This window comes from Corythoichthys intestinalis, chromosome 1, assembly GCF_030265065.1.
Source record: "Corythoichthys intestinalis isolate RoL2023-P3 chromosome 1, ASM3026506v1, whole genome shotgun sequence".
Lineage (NCBI taxonomy): Eukaryota > Metazoa > Chordata > Actinopteri > Syngnathiformes > Syngnathidae > Corythoichthys > Corythoichthys intestinalis.
In genome coordinates this window covers 9729062-9753191 of record NC_080395.1, presented here as the reverse complement: position 1 = coordinate 9753191, position 24130 = coordinate 9729062, and the positions used below count along the sequence as shown (strand labels likewise).

General features: G+C 40.1%; 1 protein-coding gene across 1 annotated transcript in view; it reads left to right on the top strand.

Annotated features, from left to right (window-relative positions):
- The window catches only part of LOC130917179 (plakophilin-3-like), a 64139-nt gene that overhangs the window by 4701 nt on the left and 35308 nt on the right, over positions 1–24130 (top strand). The window contains exon 2 of the mRNA XM_057838301.1: positions 21262–21338. Coding sequence (XP_057694284.1) covers positions 21262–21338 — 77 coding nt within the window. The remainder of the gene's footprint in view (positions 1–21261; positions 21339–24130) is intronic.

Genomic DNA, 24130 nt, shown 5'->3' with positions numbered 1-24130 from the left:
GAAGTGTCCTTCTGTTTGTTTTTTACTGATAACTAGGGCTGTCAAACAATTAAAATTTTTAATCTAGTTAATTACAACTTATAAATATGCCATATTTTTCTGTAAATTATTGTTGGAATGGAAAGATAAGACACAAGACGAATATATACATTCAACATACAGTACATAAGTACAGTACTGTATTTGTTTATTATAACATTAAATCAACAAGATGGCATTAACATTATTAACATTCTCTTAAAGCGATCCATGGATAGAAAGACTTGTAGTTCATAAAAGATAAATGTTAGTACAAGTTATAGAAATTTTATATCAAAACCCCTCTTAATGTTTTCGTTTTAATAAACTTTAAAAAAAAATTCAATCAAAAAATAAACTAGTAGCTCGCCATTGTTGATGTGAATAATTACATAATGCTCATGTGGTGCTGAAACCCATAAAATCAATCGCACCCAAGTGCCAGCAGAGGGCGACAAACCACCGAAAAACACAAGTAACAAGTGGACATTACACTGTGCTGTCATTTTATTCTGTTTGAGCGGGGCATGTGCGTTAAATGCGTCAAATATTTTAACGAGATTAATTCTAAAAATTAATTACCGCCCGTTAACGCGATCATTTTGACAGCCCTACTGATAACCTTAATTAAACTGTGAGAAATGTAGTGTACTCTGCTGGAAACTATAGAACCAGTAAAACGTGAGCAAGAAGCTGCTTAGACAGAGACAGGAGCTGCATGACTTCATATGATGCTCACACAACGCAGCGTACACACAACAGAATCATAATTAGCTATGTACGTTAAAAAATACATTTTGTATGTGGGAGGGGGGTGGATGTCGCGAGCTCCCCACACTAGGGTTGCCATCTACTGGTCGATCATGATCGACGTAATGAGCACCCCTGATTTAGCCATAGGCGGAGTTTGACTTTTGGAACAGGGGGGGCACAACATGTTGATGACCCCGAAACGCAGTGTCAGCAATAAAATTAACTTACAAGAATATTTATAATAATAAGTTGAAATAAGCGTTTTTTGTTTCCCATCATTCTTGAGGGGAATTCCAAATCAGGCTGCTTAGGCTATACTTTTCACCAAGATCGTTATCCACTGAATATGGTACGCCCACCGGTGTCGTGCCAATGTAGTTACCCCAGTCAAAAGTTGTATCCCCTGGACGAAGCCACTGCGCTGCACTGATTTCCGTGTTTTGGTGATGTAGTTATCCGCTAGGTTTTAAAACATTGCCCATCCCTAAAAAAAATAAAATGTTTTTTCTGTCATATATATACTGAACGTAAAAAAAGCAATGTTTCACTGTTTTACTCGTAGGATGTCCTATAACTGATATTACTATAATTAAAGTCCTGTATGGAGTTTCTCCAGTTTAAAAATCGTCAATGTCCAAAATAAATTCTTTTCTGGCATCAATTATTTGTTTAAGTCGACATAACTCATAACTAATGTGTGTGTGTGTGTGTGTGCTCCCTCGGCCAGGGGGCACAATTTCTGACGGGGGTAACTACATTGGCAAGACACCGGTGGTGGCTCAGTTGTACAAATAGCATCTTTAGTGGAGCAAATTGAAACTCCGCTCACCGTTTTGACGGTGGTCTCTAATGGTTAATGGTCCACAATTTCAATCATTGGTTCTTGCTCAGTAGTTGTTGTTTCTTTTGAAAGTTTAGGTTTGAAAAAAATGACGTATATCCATCTTGCCTCTTCGATCCTCGGGTGGTTTTGGCCAAGCAAAGCAAATGACCGTCTAAGGTGCTAGTTACATGATCTGTTTTAAAAATTATTTTGACCCATTATGAAAATATCTTTTTGTGTTCATTTCATTCATTTTTGTTTTGTAGACAATTTTTACCGTAAAATTCCTCATTTTAAAATCATATACTGTATAGGAAAGTCAGTTACATGCAATGACACTTTTCGGCCATCAAGGGGGGCCTGCCCCCCCGTCCCCCCCTGAAAATCCGCTTATGGATTTAGCATATCAATTAATTAGGTTCATATTCATGAGAAATGTAGCCCTGACCCCCGTTCACCTAATCTGTTTGGTCTTATTAATGTCCCATCCTGAGCAAAAAGTGTACATGCAGGATATGCTTTTATATCGTCCCTACCAATGTTGAGACCAAACGTATGCCCTTGCTCAACAGGATTTTGGGAATAAATAGGAGCATGCAAACAAATTTTAAAAAAACAACAACAACAAAAACAAAGTTAAATTAAAAAATACAACAAAAAAATGAAAAAATCTTTTTTAAAAAAAATAAAAAATAAACTATAAAAAATAATAAATAATTTAAAAAATAAATAAATGAAATCAATTACAGAATAAACATTTTAAAAGTCTAATCAAAATTAATTTTAAAAATATAACAAAAATAAATTGAAGAAAATATGGAAAATAATTAGAAACATTTTAAAATAAAACATTTTTTTAAATGAATGGATTTACAAAATTGATTTTAAAATTAAACATTTTTTTCAAATTTTTTTTTTACCCTTATTTAAAAAAAATATATTTTTTTTTATAATCCCCAGATTATCTTTCTTTTTTCTTTTTCAATAAAATTTTCAGTATGTAGCACACCCCCACTACTACTTTTCATGCACATATGTATTCTTCCAATACTTTATACACATTTGCACGCACACTTCAACGTCACATAATTGGACGTCTCGCATCGTCAATGGCCCTGAAAAAGTTAAATGACAATTCAGGCATCTAGGGCAAGGCAAATTTATTTATATAGCACAATTCAACACAAGGCAATTCAAAGTGCTTTACATCACATGAAGATCATAAAAATCACATTTAAATCAACACAACGTTAAAACCAAGACAAAAGATCGCATTTAATCACAGAATCAAAATAAATAAATAAAAATAAAACAAATATAAAAATAAAACAAAACTACTACTACTAATAATAATTGAAATCAGCAATGGAGATAAGCACAAGAGGAATAGAAAGCAGGTAGATTGAAATATATAGACAGTTATGGATATGCAGTGCTAAACAAAAGCGTTTTTAGCCCTGATTTAAAAGAGCTAACAGTTTGAGCATACTTCAGACGTTTGGGTAACTTGTTCCAGAGCTGAGGAGCATAATAACTTAATGCTGCCTCACCCTGCTTGGTTCTTGTTCTTGGAACATGCAGAAGACCGGTTCCAGACGACCTTAGGGGTCTAGATGTAGGGGTTAATTTGGTACTTTTACTAACAAAAGAGAAAAGCAAGAACTGATTTTTTGGGGGGGGTTGGGGGAAGTTTTGACCGTTGTGAATAATTAAGCTCTTTATTGGCGGCGTTTCCTGTTTTCGTGGCGACTTTGACGGTACAGATTTTGCGTGACGCTGTCTTCCATGACAGGAGGTCATCGGCAGTGTGGTCATGCTTTTTCCACTAGTGGGAAAAGGAATGGACGCAGATGTCCTCTCTTTTCATTTGCGTGCGATAAGAGAGCTCGGAAGAGAGCCAAAGAAAAAAAACAAAAAAACAGCTGGTGCTCGTTTAACTTACTGGCTGCTATTGACGGTGATAGACGTCTAATAAATTTTGAAGCGGGAGAGCCTAACATTTATTCACTCGCTGTTCAAACGGATTAGACGTCCACTCGGAATTGTTGGACGCTGTGAGGTTGGACGTCTGTCATCGTCAGGGACACTTAAGAGTTAAAAAAATGATGTCAATGCGTGTTGAGATCAATAAAAATAATAATGTTGGAAAATTTGAAACTGAAATCACTTAGAAAAAAACACAAATAGTAATGTGAGTACAATTGAAACATTAAGTAATGAAAAATGTATTGAAGAAAATTGGAATACAAATAAAATTGTAAATAAATCAATAAAAACTGAAATCAATAAATGTTGAAATGTGTAAACTGCACTTGTATTAAATGAGTCACAATTAAAGCAACACTAGGTAACTTTTCAACATTTATAAGCTGTTTTCATAACATTTGTGATGTCGACTGACAACTAGTTGAATGACACCTCTTTTATATCTTGTGGGAGTTTATCGCTTTCATCGGCACTAATTAACTTTGAGGGTTAGGGTTAGGAACCCTGCCACACACAAAAAAAAAATACAAATGTGCTGACTGCTTTACGACATACGTCACTTCCCCCTTTCCCCATTCATTATAAAGACAAGTCGATGCGAACGTTTTCGCGCCAATTCTGCAAAGATGGCAGAGCAACAAAAATAACAAAATGTTTTGTCTAAGGAGGGGAAAAAAAGGGAGGCTACCTGGATATATAGAATAAACATCGGCCCGGCTTTCACTCGCTTACGAGACGGGCCTGGATTAGACACACTAAGCAACACTGTTGCTAGCCGTCATATGCTATTGTTTAGCCACAACTGGATTTATTACCTTACTACTATTCATCCTTCACACAGCTGCTGGAAACACTAATGTTGTTTAATCCATCTGCAGGCGAACATAAGATTGATTTTTGATTGGCTGATGATTTTACAACACTGTGCGGATGTGCGCTGGTCCTCATGGAAAACAAAGTCTTCCTTAAAGCAAAACGTGACCGCTTTTGTCCCCCGGCGTCACTACAATCGACCAAAACTGAAAATTTACCGAGTGTTGCTTTAAATAAATAAAATTCAAATGAGTAAACAAATACTAACACAAGTAAATAAAAATGCATTTAAGTAAATGAAAAGGGAGTTAAATAAATCACATTTGAATAAAACAAATGTTGAACTTGGCATTAATAAATAAAAACAGAAATAAATAAAGATTTAACTACATAATTTACAATTAAATAAAAAAAAAAAGTAAAGTAAAACAAATTCAAACAAATTAAAATACGGAATTAAATTAGTTCCAACTTCATAAGTAAATATAAAGTGAAATGAATACTTTTTGAAATAATAAACAGATAGTGACAGAAATAATACAGAATTAAATAAATAAAAATGGAATTACAATTGAATAAAAATATAATAACATCGCGTCAATCAGTGGTGTTACCAGGATGCCAGGTGTGGGTGGGCATTAGTCTAACCTGGGGGGGCAAAAAAAAAAAAAAAAAGCTGCAATGCTCAAGTAGGTCGAAATCCAGCCTAGGGCTACTGCACCTTAAAACATGTTTTGTTTTCTCCTTGAGATAACTGTTGCAATTTGGACTAAACAAAAGTTGATTTGATTTTTTTTGACTTGCAACACATCCATAACTGAACAGTATGGACATGCAGGTGACAATGTTTTTTTTTAGGTAACCTATTGTGGTTCCTCGGTTTTATTATTATTATCTGGGTCTTTGAAAAAAGACCCAGATAGTGTTATTCTGTTTTTATTTTTGAATGGGATTTCTTCGGCGCCCCGCGCAGCCCGACCTGCTTGACCGTTCGGCACCGTTCAAGTATCTACACGTCCGGAATTTTGCGCGACGCAGGGAATTTTTCAAACGGCTCCGAAAAATTTTCCATTGCACCGCAAACGGCAATTTTCCAAAAAAAAAAATCAATTTTCAAAATGTATCTAGTCCTACAATTTTTGACCAAATTACATAATTTAGATAACAAATATTTCGGGACGGTGAGGGGCATAAAAGTTGGATACAGAATTTGGAAAAAATTTACGGTTCCCCGGAAATTTGACAAAAACATGCCCATTCATTTTTAAATAGAAAAACAAAGTTTCAAAATGTATCTAGTCCTACAATTTTTGACCAGATCACACAATTTGGGCATGAAGGATTCCATGACGGCGAGGCGCATAAAAGTTTTACACAGAATTTGGAAAAATATTTATGGTTCCCCAGAAATTTGACAAAAACTTGCCCATTCATTTTTAATGAGAAAGCAAAAGTTTCAAAATGTATCTAGTCCTACAATTTTTGACCAAATCACACAATTTGGGCATAAAAAATTCCAGGATGGTGAGGGGCATAAAAGTTATACACAGAATTTGGAAAAAAAATTTACGGTCTGGAAATTTGCCAAAAACTTGCCCATTCATTTTTAAAGGGGAAAAAAAGAAAAGTTTCAAAATGTATGTAGTTTTTCAATTTTTGACCTAAACACACAATTTGGGCATAAAAAATTCCGGGACAGCGAGGGGCATAAAAGTCAAAGAGAGAATTTTTGGGAAAAAATGTACGGTTACCCGGATATTTGACAAAAACTTGCCCATTCATATTTAATGGGAAACAAAGAAAAGTTTTTAAATTTATCTAGTTATAATAGTTATTCTTTGTTCCACATTAGACCCCTTAGAATGCTTCAAAATGCACCAAAATTGGCAGGCAGGTCAAGACAGGTGCAATCTTTGATACCGTGTAAAGACAAATTCCAAATACACTATGTAGCGCCCCTTAGCAGTCATTCTTTGTCCCACTGATGCTTTGAGCCCTACTTTGACCCCCTCAGAATGCTTCAAAACTCGCCAAACTCAATACCCAGGTGAACACTGGTGAAAACTTTGATAAAATGTAAAAAAAAAAAAAAAACATCAAAATATGCGTAGATGTGTGTAGCGCCCCCTAGGAACAAAACCAACATTTCATTTCATTTTTTTTAAGGTGAAAGAGGAGGTTACAACGCAAAGGTTAAAACTTAGAACACATCAGTACTATATAAATGGGATACCATACGCGGTGCTCAGACTGCCGTTAGTACTACATCCAGTTTTCTTTGGGTGGGCAGAGCGTGTTTGTAGGAGGGCACTGCCCCCCCCCAGTAACACCTGACGTCAATGTCGTTGTCTGGCATGTTGCTTTTCATCAACTGAACGCGAGCGTTCCCACTCGCAAGCTTATCGTGCAGTCTATTTGGGAACGCCGGTCAAGGCAGCTGAGGGTCAATCATCCGAGCATTCGCTGCCACCCTCCCACTTCAAGCTAGGGGTGGGAACGTCTGGGTACCTCACGATACGATATGATTTGCAATACAAGGCTCATGATAATGGTGATCTCACGTTATATCATTCTAAGATATTCTACAAAACCGATAATAAACAGAAAAAAAAACAAGCTCTTTTCATCCTTTATCACTAGTAGACGTCCAGTCCGTTTGAAGTGGGAGGGTTGATTTTACTGTTGATTTTCGGTCACTTCCTTTTCCAGTTAAGGCATTTACGGCTCACTCCCTGTTGATTCTGGAGCATTTACAGGTCACTTCCTGTTGATTTTGCGGAATTTCCAGGTCACTTGGCTAATGAAAAGGACGCGACTCAAAATAAACAGGAATTTTGTTCACACTGTTGATTTTGGGGCATTTACAGGTAACTTCCTGAGGTTTCTAAGGCATTTAGGGTCCCTTCCCGTTGATTTTGAGGCATTTACCTTACCGTCCTATTGATTTCGGGGCATTTACAGGTCACTTCCTGTTGGATTTGAGGCATTTACAGGTCACTTACTGTGGGGTTTTGGTTAGTGATAAGGAAGCGACTGAAAATGAACAGGAATTTTGTTCACGTTCTGTCAATTTTGGGGCAATTACAGGGGACTTCCTGTTGGTTTTGGGGCATTTACAGGTCACTTCCTTTTTCATTTTGAGGTGTTTACAGGTTGCTTACTTATGGGGTTTGGTTGATGAAAAGGAAGCGGTTTAAAATCAACAGGAATTGTGTTCACTTCCTGTTGATTTTGGGGCATTCACAGGTCAAATCCTGTTGATTTTGAGGAATTTGAAGTTCACATCAAGTTGATTTTGAGAGATTTACAGTTCCCTTTCTTTTGATTTCGGGGCGTTTACAGGTTACTTCCTGTTGATTTTGGGGTATCTACAGCCACGTCCCGTTGATTTAGGGGCGTCTACAGCCACTTCCTGTTGGTTTTGGGGCATTTACGGGTCACTTTCCATTGATTTTCAGGCATTTACCTGTTGAATTTGAGGCATTTTCAGGTCACTTCCTTTTGATTTTGAGGCATTTACAAGTCACTTCCTGTTGATTTTGTGGCATTTACTGGTCAGTCTCTGTTGATTTCGGGGAATTGATGGCGCTAGACATCCAATCCAGTCCAAATTGGATGTCTAGCGCTGTCAGTGGCAGTCAGTGGGATAACAGCAGTATTTTAATAGAAGATTTTGGTTGCAACCTGTTTTTTTATTTTTTATTTTATTCTTAAAAACAGTGACAACTTTTTAAAAAGAAACATCAATTCTTGGTGGGACCATATCGATAATCTTTTGGGCAACAAATTATTGCGATAAATCTCCTTTTCAATATACAATGGTACCTCGACATACGATCGCTTTGACACTCAATCTTTTCGACATCCGGCGTAAAATTTGACTCGCCATTTGTTTCTACATCTGACGAAATGCTCGAAATATGAAGATTTATGACAGCGTCGCAGTTTCATTGTTTTCCAGCAAGACACACACACGGCGGAGAAATCAACATGGGTTCCAAGAATGTTAAAGCAGGTGGTGAAAAAAAAGGTTAGGCTTACCAATGGAAAAATATGAGCGTGGGGTGCACGTCCGTGAACTGCTTGACAATAATGCTCCGACCTCTGTTTGTCAGTCTTTATAAGTAAAGGTGACAACCATCGCCAAAGAGATTGCAGACTTCGTCAGGTTTTTAATCATTTATTTCAGAACTTGTGCAACACAACATGTCAACTGCCCGCAACAATAGGCATTAAAAGTGAAAGGAATATCTCAGCTACACTCTCTCACTTTGCCGTCAGCCCCGCGGTGCGTTCAGGTACACCACACAAAATACGACTGCCACATTAGAACACGATTTGTTACATTATTACAGGTGTTATCGTTATTATTATTACTATTATCATATTATCATTTCAATTTTTATTCATAATGTATTTTTTTTTGCTCTTTGTAATTGCTATTTGCAATTTTATGCAATTGTAACAGTAGTATTTATTAAAGAATTTGGTGTAGGTTTTTGGGCTGTGGAACGAATTAACGGAATTATAATGTATTCCAATGGGAAAATCCTGCTCGACATACGACCATTTTGATTTACAAAGAAGGTCCTGAAACGAATGAACTTCGTATGTAGAGGTACCACTGTATTTTCACCCGCCTACTTCACCAAGGGCGTAGGTTTCCATAGGGACGGTAGGGACATAACACTACCATCTTTTCAGGATGCTCAAACTGTCACCACCAACATTTAAGCAACCTTGTTTGCATTTTGTAATGAGTTCAGTTATATATGGCGGAAAACACAGACAAGACTGAAAAAGCAGTTTCTGCTCTTGCACTCCTCTTTAAAAGAAACTGCTGCATTTTAAACCAAAACAACTGTTGTGTTTGATAGAACAACATGTCTATATGCTGTCATAGCAGATACATGGCGCATTAAGCCCCCGAATGATTTTTAATTTGCCTGCTTTACCCTGAAAAGTTTACAGACGTCGCGCAACCGCTTTTGTTTCTACCCAGCCAGAAAACGAAGGTAATTAATTATATTTATTATTCAAAATGTTACGTCACAATGAAAAAAATGGCATCTGTAAAAAAGTCACGGATATTTATCTAATAACTACTGCTTAATTATATTTGTTTGTTTCTGTCGCAGTTTTCCAATATCTCAGATGATGAATAATTGATCCAAACAAAGAAAAAGAAAATCTCGACCACTCTTTGATATCTGCGATTTCTGCATCGCGACCCTTGTTATATTACTATGTTTCACCCATAAAATCCCAAAAAAATCCAGCTTTGGCCATTCACAGCTGTGTCTTGACACTCAGTGATACACGCTACATGGAGGTTTTGGATCGAAAGAAGGTAAGTACACGATAATATCTCGTTAAAGTCATGGCGTCTGTAATTCTGCTCTCGCGTGCTCTCGCCTCCAGATAGGGTTTTGCTGTTTAAATTATTATTATTTTTTTTTTTAATGCCCTCCTGTTCAAAATTTTTCTTCCCCCAGAAAATTGAGCTTATATGCTTTCCAATGATGTATCACACGTGCATATCGGACAATTTTGAAAGTTGGCTAAACTGGGGGTCTCAGAGTGGAACTTCAATTCACCTGAGTGTTTTCCGCCACTTGTAATTTAGATTGTCTTCCCATATGTTGTAAGGATAGAATTTACCCTACCATTATTAAGCTAATTATTTTCATTATGTGAAGACTTACATGTATCCCTTTTTACTTGCTGAATGTGCCAATCCACACCCGTTTGGTTGGCGGGTGACTTGCACCCGCCGCCCCCCACCCCACAAACACACACAGACACACACAGCCCCGACAGATTCATGTCGACTACATGCTGCCTCCTCTGCCCCCTTTGAAGGGGAGGAATATTAGAAGTTTTTTTTTGGCCAGCAGCAGCTTCTGCAAGTAGTGTAAAAAGATGTCAATGTTTTGGAGGTGGGAGAAACACCACTAATTTTGCTGCTGAAAGTCCAACCTGCATCAGCGTTAGCATAACATTATACTGTGTGAACCTGCTAACCTGCAAAACTACTGCAGTCAGGACAGCCTCCACAAGGAATAACGAAGTCAAGCTAGCCTTCCCTCATTTGGATCATTATTTGCATTATGTGCATTACGGTAATGCAACGCGGAGGCTTCAGAGTCCAAGTCCCTTTATTTAACATGAACATTAACTGACATAAGAAAAAAATCTGTGAAATGAAATCACACATCAGAATTTCATGAGAGTACTTCGGTTCGAGTCTTGGGGAAGTCTAGTATGCCTCATATGTAGATTAGTCCTTGGATATCTTGATATGTTATAGCGTCCCTACCAATGTTGAGACTAAACCTACGCCCCTGTACTTCACACAGATTAGGCGTCTACGAGTGCTAATCTTGTTGAAATTCACTTGCAGCAGAGATTGGACACCACACAAAGGGATATCTATTGCCATCTTGGGAAGGGCAACAAGGTGTTTTTTGTTGTTTGTTTTTGTTTTTTTAAACAAACGCTTGCAAAGCTCGCAGCCATCTTGGGTAGGTCAACCCGCGGTTGGAAATTAAATCTCCAGGAGTACATATTCCGTGTTATTTCTTAGTACTCTTAGTACTCCCCAATACTGATGATGTTATTTTAGTGCTGTATTGGTACCGATACAAAAGTAATTTGTAGTTCTAAAACTTCTAGCGCCGTCACTGGCAGCCAATGAGTTAACAGTTTTAACACTTGCCGTTGTTTTATTCCATAATAACAAAACTTAGAATGGATAAATGAGATATTCAGGAGCATTCAGGGACTTGGACTCTCTTCCCAGCCGTTTCACTAGGCCAGGTCACATATGCTTACTGATCCAGAAAAAGGAGAGTCTTGAAGAATCCCGCCCTCGACCGTGGGAGGATGTGGCCAAGATAGACATTTGCAAAAAGATTTGCGGTTTGTGGCTCAAGTGAGAAGAAGTGCTACGACTGACATAAATCAACAAAAACACAAAATGAAGACTCCTATCAGCCTTGTCACTTTAGCCAGCTGACGCTGAACAGGAAGCGTGTCAGCGCTCCCTCGGGGTCAGAGCTCACCCGCTTCATTAACATTCTTCGCCTGTGTCTGGCTCGCGCTTTGTTTACCCTTGTTGACCTACTGGAAAATGTCTCCTTCCCATGTAATCCATCAATCAGTAAGGAATCTTAATTGCTCATCGTCTTGCAGTGGTCTTGAGAGTGAAGAAGACAAAAAGTTTCTCTTTTCACAGGTTCTTTAATTCTCTTCGTGAACAAGAAATGACGACACACAATTCAGGAACAAAAAGAAAGCAATCAACTCTAAATATATTTATCAAGAAAAGAACAATTAAATCTTCCGTGACTCATCACCTTATCATGGTGGAGGGGTTTACGTATTCAAATGATCCTCGGCTCTACACTCAACTAGTGAGGGTTGGACTCCGCCAAGGTTGCCCTCTGTCACGATTTTGTTCATAACTTTTATGAAGAGAATTTCTGGGGGCGGCCGAAGCGTTAAGGGGGTCTGGTTTGGTGGCCGCCGGATTGCATCTCTGCTTTTTTGCAGATGATGTGGTGCAGTTGGTTTTAACAATCCGTGATCTCCAACTCTGGCTGGAGCGGTTCGCAGCCGAGTGTGAAGCAGTTGGGATGAAGATCAGTACCTCTAAATCTGAGACCATGGTCTTCAGTCGGAAAAAGGTGGCATGCCCTCTCCGGGTCGGGGATGAGATCCTGCCCGAAGTGGAGGAGTTCAAGTCTATTGGGTTTTGTTCACGAGTGAGGGTGGGAAGGAGCGGAAGATCGACAGGTGAATCGGTGCAGCGTCTGCAGTGATGCGGACTCTGTGCCGGTCCGTAGTGGTGGAGAAGGAGCTGAGCCAAAAAGCAAAGCTTTCGATCTACCAGTCGATCAAAGTTCCTACCCTCACCTACGGTCACGGATTGTGGGTCGTGACCGAAAGAAAAAAGATCCCAGATACAAGTGGCCGAAATGAGTTTCCTCCGCAGGGTGTTCGGGCTCTCCCTTAGAGATAGGGTGAGAAGCTCGGTCATCAGGGAGGAACTAAGTGTCGAGCCGCTACTCCTCTGCGTTGAGAGGAGCCAGTTGAGGTGGCTCGGGCATCTGATTCGGATGCCTCCTGGACGCCTCCCTGGAAAGGTGTTCCGGGTATGTCCCACCTGCGGGAGGCCACGAGGACGATCCAGGACATGCTGGAGAGACTGTCTCTCGGCTGGCCTGGGAACGCCTTGGGATCCCGCCAGAGGAGCTGGTTGAAGTGGCTGGGGAGAGGGAAGTCTGTGCTTCCCTGCTAAAACTGCTGCCGCCGCGACCTGTGCCCGGATTAAGCGGCAGATAATGGATGGATGGAGGAACAATTAAACGCTCCCAGAATAAGGGGATCTGCCCCGATCTTTCGACGCATACACTTTTTGTTATTCCAAATGCGATTAGGCGAGCCATCATATTAACCCATGAAGTGGCTCACAAGAAAGTGGAATTTTATTAGGCAGCTGTGTTATCAGTTTATGACCTTGCTTCAGAGAAGCTGAGAGCTGCAGTCTTACATTATCCAGATAAAGCCAAACAATGTAGTATGTATCAAATAAATTAGAGGCTCCCAATCTGGGACCTGGCAGCCACAGTTGTAGGGAGGTAGATAAGTCCTGCACTTTTCTATATGGCAGGAGGCTCCTGGGGTTGGGCCTCCTCTCCATGTGAGCTGTCTGTTACGGTAGTGGAGGGGGACAGGGCTCTGATCCCACGCCTCACTGCGGTTCTCCTGTGTTCTCCTGCTTCCGCCGTCCTCGTTTCTACCCGGGCATACTCCTTGGGCCCTGGCGGGGCAGCAAAGTGTCACCCTTTTCGGGTGGTTCCTAGTGGGCCCTGGGGGTCACGCGGTGTGCCGTGTAAGTTGTTGTGGTGGCTGGGGGTCCTTGTGGGAGGGCGGTGGTGCAGACAGGTGTGGGGGGCGGTGGCGCGTCCTCTTGTCCCTTCCCTGAGGGCTGGTTAAAGGAAGCAGATGGTCCGGGGGATTGCTCTGGGTCCCAGGAGGATGACAGTGGCCCCTTTGCCAGAGCCGAGGGAGGAGGAGTGAGCTGCGCTGCATTTCCTCTTTTCTACATGAATACTGACTGGGTGCAATTAGACACACTCAAGTAGAGAGATTCTCAGTGTCAGGATTAGCGATCAGGTAGAATAGAATAGGATGGCAATTTATCCACACTTACAGGTGATTTACATAATACTGGGTTCCACACCTCACACTGCGAAATTGTGTACGCTCCACACTGCCTAATCCCTCCTCTTTCTCCTTGGTTATCAAGCCCCCCACATGGTCTCCACGGTCCATGGGTAAATATGATTAGCCAATGATAGCACCACTATGTTCAAGCTTCCAACCTTCTCACTTCAAAAGGATTCGACTCCTTTTGCTGTCAATGTCTTAAGAGGCTCAAAAAGGGTGAATTAGGACCATTTTGAGGTCTATCTGGTGCAAATTGAAATGAGTTTGTCACTTGTTGATGTCCAATTCATTTGAACTTGTAGGGTGGCAGCAAATGTTTGTTGACAGCCCTCGTACTTCAAATGGATTTGACATCTATTGCTGTCAATGCCTTAAGTGGCTCAAAAAAGGAGCATCTGGATCATTTTGAGGTCAACGATGTCTCTAATTGAGTCATGGACTATTCATTTGATACTTAATTGGTTGTCGATTAGTAGATTCATTATCGCAGTGCTTGTTTAGCGCTTTGGTGACTTCACTTAGGGTCCCTCCCCAACTCGACGTCCCGTAAACACAGACCGGAAGCGGTGGGCTCTCTATCTTCTGCACGGCGCCCGTTTGTCTTCGAGGAACATTTTCCCACACTGGCCGAAAGGTCATCAAATCCTCCGCGGTGGTCCCGTCCGTGCTTCAAAATTTTGGACGGACCTTTCATGTGGATTGTGTTGTTGTGCAGTCTGTCAGTGCTTTCGTTGTGGTGCGAGCATTCCTCTTTTGACATGTGACCCAGTGAGGCTTTGGCTCGCGGCCCAGAGACCCTCCCTAACACCCCCTCCCCGCTCTAATCCTCCTACCGCCTCCCCCTTCCTTCCGTCCTGCTGGAACGGATCATCAGAAATGCTGACCTTCCTTTCTGTCCAGCTCACTTTCAAGATTTTGGACAAGTGTCCGCATTGTAACAAGCGACTAATCTATTGTGCTGTAACTACACCCAATAAAAAGCCCGTTTTTGGCTAATTTCCTTTAGGGCTCATAAATTTGGAGGGAATTTGAACAATTGCAGCCAATTTTTCAACAATGCCTGTAAGTCAGCTCCACATAGTCAGAACTTAACCACCTTTGTGTAAAGCAAAACTGAACTGGAAACAGAACAAAATTAAATTCCTTCTGGATTGTAGAGCCGAGGAAGAGAGTCCATTGTCCATCTTTGGAAATGTGTGGTTTATTTTTTTTCCGATGCCAACCAAAAATGACATAATGTCATGGGTATAAAATCACGCCAGCCGCCCTCCCCACACAAAGAGCGCTGAGTTGGCAGCACTGGACATGTCTGTAAAAGTGTCACACCTACGTTATTCCCGGGATATCTCTCCATGTGTGAAAGTAATGATGCGGTTAAATCTCGCGTAACCTTCCACGGGGAATTTACAGGGATATAACTTTGAAGAGGCTTAAGCCACACAGTTGCTACCTGTCATTTGCTATTGCTTAGCCACAACTGGATTCATTACCTTATTACAATTCATCCTTCACACAGCTGCTGGAACCAGAAATATCGTTTAATCCATCTGCCGGCAACCGGGATATCATGATTAGGGATGGGAATTGATACGATTTTTACGATTCCGATTCCATTATCGATACTGTTTAACGATTCGATTCTTTATCGATTCTCTTATCGATTCTAATTTCGGGAAAAAGAAGAACAAACATTTTGATTGGCATCAAGTTTGTTTAAACAGAAGTCAAAACCTTACAAACTCACAACGAGGTCAAAAGAGGCCCAAAGCCTCAATGTTAACTGTGGCAATAAGTTTTACTGAAACATTTTTCTAATAGAAATAAAAAATATTGGTATATTTTGGCATATAGGTCGTTGTTCTGCCTTTGGCAATGTCCCCAAACGTTTTCCTGTGAGGGCCACATAACTTTTCCCTTCTCTGATGAGAGGCCGGGGTCAGTTTGTAACAGAAAAAGTGTGACGATTGCAGGAGTGCGTAAATGTAAAAAAATTTTTGTTTTTCAGAAAGCCACAATCAAATAACCCTCTGTGGATTCTTCATGGAGCAAAAGTAAATATAATAAAAATAATAATATAATATAATAATAATAAATAATAATAGCACTAATAATTAAATAGATAATAACCAAATAACCCACTCTGAGTTATTCACTGAAAAAGGTCAGGAAATAAATAACACTACGGAGGGAGAAAAAAACAAAAAAAATTCAAAATGCTTTCTGGAATTGTTCAGGGGGCCGGACCAAATATGGAGCCGCGGGCCATAGTTTGGGGACCCCTGTTTTTATTTACCAGTATATTGAAATGCATGCCTTTTAGTTTTTATGGTGCTTTCCCGCTCAGGTGGTGGCGCTCACGTGAAGAAGAGTGCGCTTACACGCGAAGAAGAAGAAATGCGCATCCAAGCGAGTGAGCGAGTTAGTGAGAAAGGGAAACACTGCCACAAGCCTAGGTTCTTTGTTAATGTTTGTAAAATATCTACAGAGCCAACGCCTGTATGTATCATCTTCTGTGTTGTTGTTGTATGTTTCCACTTGCGATCAGACACTTAAATCCAGTTGTGTAGTGGTTTAAACGATGTGCTAATGCTAGCGAACGCATGCTAACATTTTGTTATTACTGTGTTAGCAACTAATCATCGCTGATTTACGTTGATGCAAACCTGTTTGTTATTGGGGACGAAATTGATTTGTTTCATTTCTATTTTTAGTTTCAAGTGATGGTTGAATAAAGTCAGCAAATTATACCAACGTCTTCTGCATCGTCATTTGGGAGTTTAGCTAGCTGTATAGCCAGGACTGAGCCTTAGCCTCTCTGTGAGGACGTGCAGTGAAGACACACTTTTGAGCGTTCGAACCTACGTGCTGTCATTGTTATGTTTACGGCGGCAATGCTCGTGCTAAACTATCGTAACCTTTCATTTTCACCCTTTTTCCTGGTGAAGTGTAGCCAAACTTTGGAGCGAGTGGTTCTTGGCGCCATGCTAGTTTGATGCGTCTCGACAACAAGACACGTCACGACGCAATATGCGTCTTTAGGGATCGTTAAAGGGATCGTTAAGGCTTTTTCATTATGATGTCGAGGCCTCGAAACACTTGGAACCGGTTCCGAATTGGAATCGGATTTCGATTCCCATCCCTAATCAGGATTTCACGACACTGTGCGGGTCACCGGATGTGCAATGGTCCTAGTGGGAAACGCAGGCTTCTTTAAGGCAAAACATTACCGCTTTTGTCTACCGGCGTTGCTAATAGCGACAAAAACTGAAAAGCTACCTTGTGTTGTTTTAAAGGGTTTATTCGGAAAAATTCGCTAAAATTTGGTTTACGTCCCCAGCGTAGGAACGGAACTTGTTCGTAACTCAGCGACTACCTGTAATAACCCTTAGATGCATGAGTGCCTGGACCCTTCTTACTCCAATAAGAAATGTCTTAATTTTCTATGGAATTCAATGGAAACATTTAGGTTTTATCTATATTTATCAATTTTGGCAGTCAGGAATAAGTTACCATACACTAAAACCGATGGTTTTTTTGTTTGTTTGTTTTTTAAAAAAAATTAAATCAGTCTTGATACTTAACATTAGGCGCGTCCGAAGTTTGGCCCATGAGTCGTTTGCAGCCTAGCGTACAGAATTTTTCTGGACCGACCGCAAAAAAATCCAAAGCTGCAAAAACCACGTAAACTCAAAAAATAAAATACTAAAACCAATAAAAACCCTGAAAAATTGTTAAGTGAAAATCCCCAAAAAATTAGGGGGAAAAATCGCAAGAAATTGAAAAACAACCGCAAAGAAAACAACCTCCGCAAAAACTGTTTTTATTTTTTTGTCTATTGTCTGTCGTAATACTTTACATCAGGCATGTCCAAAGTTTGGCAGCCCTGGCGTACATATTTTTGTGGCCCAACCGCAAAAAAGTCGAAAACTGCGAAAAACACACATCCATAAAATGATAATAAAATTTTAAAATAAAAATACAAAAAAACTGTTGAAAAACCATGAAAAAACTGAATAATAGAAAACGGTTTATAGAAGGGGAAAAAAATGCAAAAAAACCTGAAAAACCTCAAATATCTGCAAAAACTAACATATCGAAAAACCTGAAAAAAGAAAAAAATATGAAAACCATGTAAACCGTGAAAAAATGCAAAAACGACAAAAAAAGAGAAAGACCACAAAAACAGGGAAAAAAAAGTAAACCACACAAACCTAAAAATAAAAATACCTTGTAAAACTGAAAACCAATGAAAAAATAAAAACTGTGAACAACTATAATAAACAGTGAAAATTTGAAAAAAATCAATGCTAAAAAAATTAAAAACAGTGAAAAACTAACCGGCACAAAAAAACCATACACTGCAAAGAAAAAAAAGTGAAAACTGTGACATATGGAATAACCTTGAAAAAATCAGAAAACCTCTATGAATAACAATGTGAAAAAAGCGCAAAAACAGACCAAAAAAAACACAAAAAACAGCTAAAATAAATTAATTAATTAAAAAGAAAAACTGAAGCACCATGGAAGAAACATGGACAATGGGGCGCTAAGTAGCCTGTTGTATAGGATCAAGATCTTAAAAAATAAATAAATAAAAATGTTCTTTTATTTGCTGCCAACCTGTTGAGTTAATTATCAAGGGTTGATTGAATATTTGCTTGATTGATTGAATATTTGCTTGTGCTCATATATACCTAATAATTACATATTGCCATATTTTTTCTTATTTGATATAACCATCGAGGACATCTTCCATGGCCGCAGCGTTGCATAACTGAAGTGTCTGGGTCATTCTGACCACTTTACCTAAGTGCCTTTGCTTACATACGTGTATTTAGTTAGTTCCACCTACATGCTCACACATAGCCAACCAAAATCATATGGGTGTCTCCAGCTTGCTTTCCCCCTCCCTTTAGGGCGGCACCTTTCTGTGTTAGGACAAGCCCCTAATAAAAGAAAGCGCAAGGAGTTTAGTTTTAGATCAATTTTGGTGACTATACAGCATAATCTAGCATTTCACTGTCTAGTCCCTCCTTGCTCTCCTTGGCCAAGAAAACTGAGTGTCTTCTCTCCTTATTTTTGGGTAATTTTACAAATGTCTACCGAATAGTCTATTTTTGAACTTGACACAACCGTCCCACTTCAAACGGATTGGACTTTTATTGCACCTTAACGGCAGCCAAAGCCAATATAAATCATAATAAACCAAACAAGTGCTGCAATGATTAATTGATTAACTCGAGTAATTCGATTAGAAAAAACGTTTCGATTCAAATTTTGCTGCATCAAACATTCGAGTGATGTTGTAATGGTTTGATTTGAAAGTGTTGCTGATTGATTTGGGTAGATAAACTGCCCTCTAGTTGCAACAGCCAAAATGCCATAACTCGTCTAATATGGCTGCATCCAGCTGCTCCCTGTTAAGACCAACATAAAGTACTTTTTTTTCTTTAGCTAATATGTTTGTTTATGCATTCGTCAGTTAGTTTAGAAGTATATTCAGCAGTTTTTTTGTGAAATATGTGTTTGAACGATTTTTTAAGAGCATTGTTAAAAAAAAAGGTGTTTGCATTTTTTAGCATTTAAGCTAGCAGACTTTTGCTTTGCACGTTAGTTGCTTTGAAAATTGTTCTTTTGTTGTATTTAGATCATTTATTTATTTATTTTATCATTTGACACTAAGCTCAGTTATTTTCATTTATTTTTAAATGCATTTATTGCTCCTGTAAAATGAACGTGCAATATTGCAGTTTGAAGAAAGTCAGGAATTTTATTTTGTATTCACATTTTATGCTCTTGAAAGTGTAATCTTAGCAAGACAAAATAAATACGGTATTATTGCAAGCATAAACATTTGTTTTACATATCCTAAAAATTTTTTTTGCAATGCATTAAATGTTCGTTATACGATTACTCGATTATTCGAACTTACTAATTGACAGATTAATCGAGTACCTAAATAATCGATGGCTGCAGCCAGTGGCGGACTTGGCAATTTTGGGGCCTAAGGCGAAAATATCCAAGGGCCCTCTTCTTGGGTCAGGGGTTAAAAAGGTGAGAAGGGTGTGGAGGAAATATGTTCTGGTACACTAGAGCTGTCCTAAACGACAAATTTTCTCCGATTAGTCAGCCGACTAGTTTTACGATTAGTCGACTAATCTAATAATTTTCTTTTTTTTTTCTCACTAATTTAGCAATTAAATTTTTGTTGACGCTGATTAATTCACAAAACCATTTTGGAACACTTAAATTCTTTTTTTTAAAAAAAGTGCAAATAATAATGTAAATAACAATAATTAATCACTAATAAACAATTAGGTTAAATGCTGATAGCATTTACTAGTCCAAAAGAATGGAAAGTAAACAGATTCAGAACACTGACTTTGCCTTTCCAACATTATTCAAAACAATTCTTTAAAAAAATTCTAGCATTATTATTATAGTATACTACTATATATAATAGTAGTATAATAATTACAATAATTATTCATTGCCAATCATATTTGTCATAAAGAGTGTCATTTGAAAGCTATTCATAGTGTAAAATCTGTATTCTGTAGTATTTAGTCAACACATTATAATATTAATTCTGAAGTATGTGGGATTAACTCCAGAAATTGCAATTTATATGACGAACATGACGTGCTTTTATTTTGAAATGTTCACCGGAGGTACGTTCGCTATACCGCTAACCGAAAGCTTTACTCCCCGTAAAAAAACATTCTTCGTCATTGCTTGTGGTGTCACTAATAGATTAAAATTTTTTTTGGGTTACCAAACGCTGTTAACCAGCTGTTGAGCGTTATTGTTTGACTGATTGGAACTGTACTGCATTGTTTCGCCACCAGGTTTACTGTCGTGTATTTTATGTTCGGTGTGAAGAAGAAGAAGAAAGTTAAAAGAGGCATTAGCAGCCTGTTCTCAACTTCTCCCTCACTACACTTTGGCTCTCATGGAGAGCACGTTCACTCATGTGTTCGAAAAAAAAACGATAGCCGACGTGCAAAGTAGCGAGCTGTAAAAATAGCGAGCTTAGTGGCGTGAAAAACACGGGAGAGCTAAGTTAAGCTAACGAACAGCTAAGCGGAGCTAAATGGTAAATGGTGTTATACTTGTATAGCGCTTTTCCAGCTATGCTAAGCTAAGCTAAACGGCGCTAAATGAAGCTAAGCGACTGATACTCAGTTCGTCGTCGTGGAACAGTCCATTGTAGTGTGTGGGGGAGAGATAATATAAATGCAGCATTCAAATGGCTTTCTTTTTTGTTTTGTTATTTGTTTGTTTGGTATGCTGATATAATTATACATGACGAATAGTTGGGGGTGCTGCTGGCTCCGGTGGCCCAACCCCTTGCTCGTTGGTGCAAGGGCAGCTGGCTGGGGGCCCCCTACTGCTTGGGGGCCTAAGGCGATTAGCTACTTTGCCTGAATAGTAGATCCGCCTATGGCTGCAGCGCTAAAGCAAATGCGTTTATCACTTGTCGATTCGCTGCCATCCCTCCCACTTCAAATGGATTGGATTGTTTAAACTAGCCAATGTGTTAAAAAGAAACAAGAAATCATTTTTTTGTACTACAAACCCTCTAACTTTTCAACAATTTAATGTGTTTTTCTTGTGTTCACGTGCACATCCAGTATGCGAGTACAGTCTCCCCGCCGCGAGAAGCTTCAGCTCCAGATCGATGATCCACACGCCGACCCGGATCATGTCGGTAAGTACTCACGCGTGTTATGTCATGATGTCAGAACAATAACAAGCCAAATATTTCAAGGAGCAGCTCATAGCCTGCTGCGCTCACACCCAAAAACTCACAAGCCAAGAAAACCACTCTGTGTTCACGTTGTCGTTTTGGGTGGTTTCCCATCTTTGGAACGTTGGAAGTGTTATTAAAGCCAGAACAATGAAATTGGAGGGAGGAAATGGGGGTGCAAACAGGAAAGGCTAAAATGTCAACTTCCTGCTTCTTGATGATGCTTCCTGTTAAGAAGGGATGCAGTGGAGGTGGAAAAGCACTAAACCTCAATTTTTGGATCTTAAAGCACTTTTGTTTTGGCCCAAAACGACAGTCGAAAATCGACGAAGTCAATTTGGCACCATTTCCAATCGCTCATTCCAGAATTGGAAGACATTTGACTTCAAGTTTTAAATTCACAACTTATCTAAAGACAATTGGCTGCCAGTCAGGGATCTGGCAGCCAAAGTAGTAAGGCGGGAGGTGGGTCCTGCAGTCTTCTGTATTGCAAGGCTAACAGGGCGGGGCCCCCTCTTCATCTGGGCTGTCGTTTGTAGGGGTAGTGGGGCTGGGGCTCCAGTTCCGCTATGCCTGCGGCGGCTTCTGGACGTTCCCGACTTCCTAACTCTTTTCTACCTTCTTGGGCCCCGGCACGGATCGACAGCATCCAGGGTGTCACTCCATCTGGGCGGGGATCCTTTCTTTCCCCAGACCTAGTGGGCAGTGGGGTCTCGTGGTGTGACACGTCAGTTGGCGGGTTTCCCCCTGTCCTCCCCTGAGGGCTAGTTAATAGGGGCACGGTTGGCCCGGGGACCGCCCTGGGTCCCAGGGGCATGGAAGTAGGGTTGCCACCTTTCAGAAAGAAGAAATACAGGATGCCCCCTCGCGCCCAAAGCTGTACAGGCAGAGAAAAAAAGGGACATTCCCAAAACTCCTAAAATGCATAGAAATGTATCTATTTATTTATGTTCTGTATTAGTTCAATACGGAACGCAACATTTAATTCCCAATTTCTGCTTGTTCCTTATTTTAAGGGACAGGTGGCAACCCTAGATGGAAGTGGCCCCTTTGTCATAGCTGCGGGGGGAGGGGTGTTGTTCAGGGGCAGTGCCGGGGACCCGGGATGGTCCCCGCGCATTTCCACTTTTCTGCAGGACTACCACACGTCCGAGTGGGTTCATGCATGACTGGATACAATTAAGCCCCATTGAGACATAGGCTGAACGCCGTTTATGTCCTGGTACTCAGCTTATGTCTGAGGCTACGTCTACACTCGGATATTGGCCTTAAATGTGTAATTAGTTAGACTACATGGCATGTCGACTACACTAATGTACCTCTTCTTCGGATAAGTTCTTCCAGGGAGAAGGTAGGCTGGTAATATCACCCACTGCTTAATATAGACTGCTGTCTTCATATAACAATCGGATACTAACGAAGTGACGTCATGGAGCGTCCATCGCCATTTTTAGTGCGGCATGACGCCATTGTAAACAATGGAGGCAGACAATGAAGGCATGGCATTCCTGATTATTTTATTTTCCACGGTCATTGTTCAGTTTTTCATCTAGAGTGTAGAACAGGTGTCAGGAACCTATGTCTCGTGAGTCATTTCTGGCTCTTTTGATGAGTGCATCTGCCTCTCCGCCAACACGTAATTTTAAATGTGGTACTGGCTGGCTCGCTCGACTTGACCGAGCTGTGATGAGCTGATAATACATTCAGACGTTTTTCTTTAACCTTTAAACGGATGTCGCAATAATATGCTTCAATTGAGTGCCCATTGGTGGTCCTGCTATCGCAGATTACACGGAGATGAGCGTTTTATTACAGAGCTTGTCTCCCTCGTTAAGTCTCCGATCAGCCAGCGCCCCTCCCAACTCAATGCCGACCAAACCGGAGTATATAAAAGTGCATAGGGGAAAATATAACCACGAAAAGTGAACTGCGTGGTAACCCAAGTCACAGAGGCGCGCATTCATTTTCATGACATTTCCGCTTGTCAAAACTGTCGCCACTTCCAAGAGCGCCACTGTTATGCACAAGCACTCCTGGTTGCGGTTTCCACTTCCAGGAGATATGCGCAGCGCCACACCATATGTTTCTATTGGTTATTATCCAAGTGGTGTGTGCGCAACTGAGCATAGATTAATTTCAAAATTTTCCGCCAGCAAATAATAACTTTCCGGTTTAGAGGTAAACCGCATTGACAGTAACTTAAAACATAAGGCTTCTCCTACTGTATATACGTTTGCATAGTTTACGAAAATGCAGGCACACCTTACAGAACAGGGAGGGAGGGCCTTAAACGCACCTTAAACGTAGTGCGGACTGGTATAAAAATAGTCGGCAAAATCTCATGGAGAAAATTATCTGTCCTAGTGTAGACATAGCCTGTGTCATGGAACGCGGGCAGGCGGTGTGTGGACCCAAGTGCAGGGAAAGTGAAGCTAACCAGACCGGCAGTGCAAAATGATTTAATTAAGGCAAACAAAAAACACAGTACCCACCAATACTGTGGAGATCCAAAAAATAACACAGAAGCAACCAAAACTCAGGTGACTAACAATAGGGTGGGTATAAAAAACTTACTTAGGGAAACACGAGTGCTAGTATGTGGACAACTGACGAGGACAGATCCTGACGTGCACATGGACAATGATGCAACAAGGAGTGAAAAGAAACTGGGGGCTTATATAGACACAAAGAGACAAGGGGTAACGAGACAACGAGGAACAAGTCGGTGACACAGGAGGATGCAGATTGGAGGA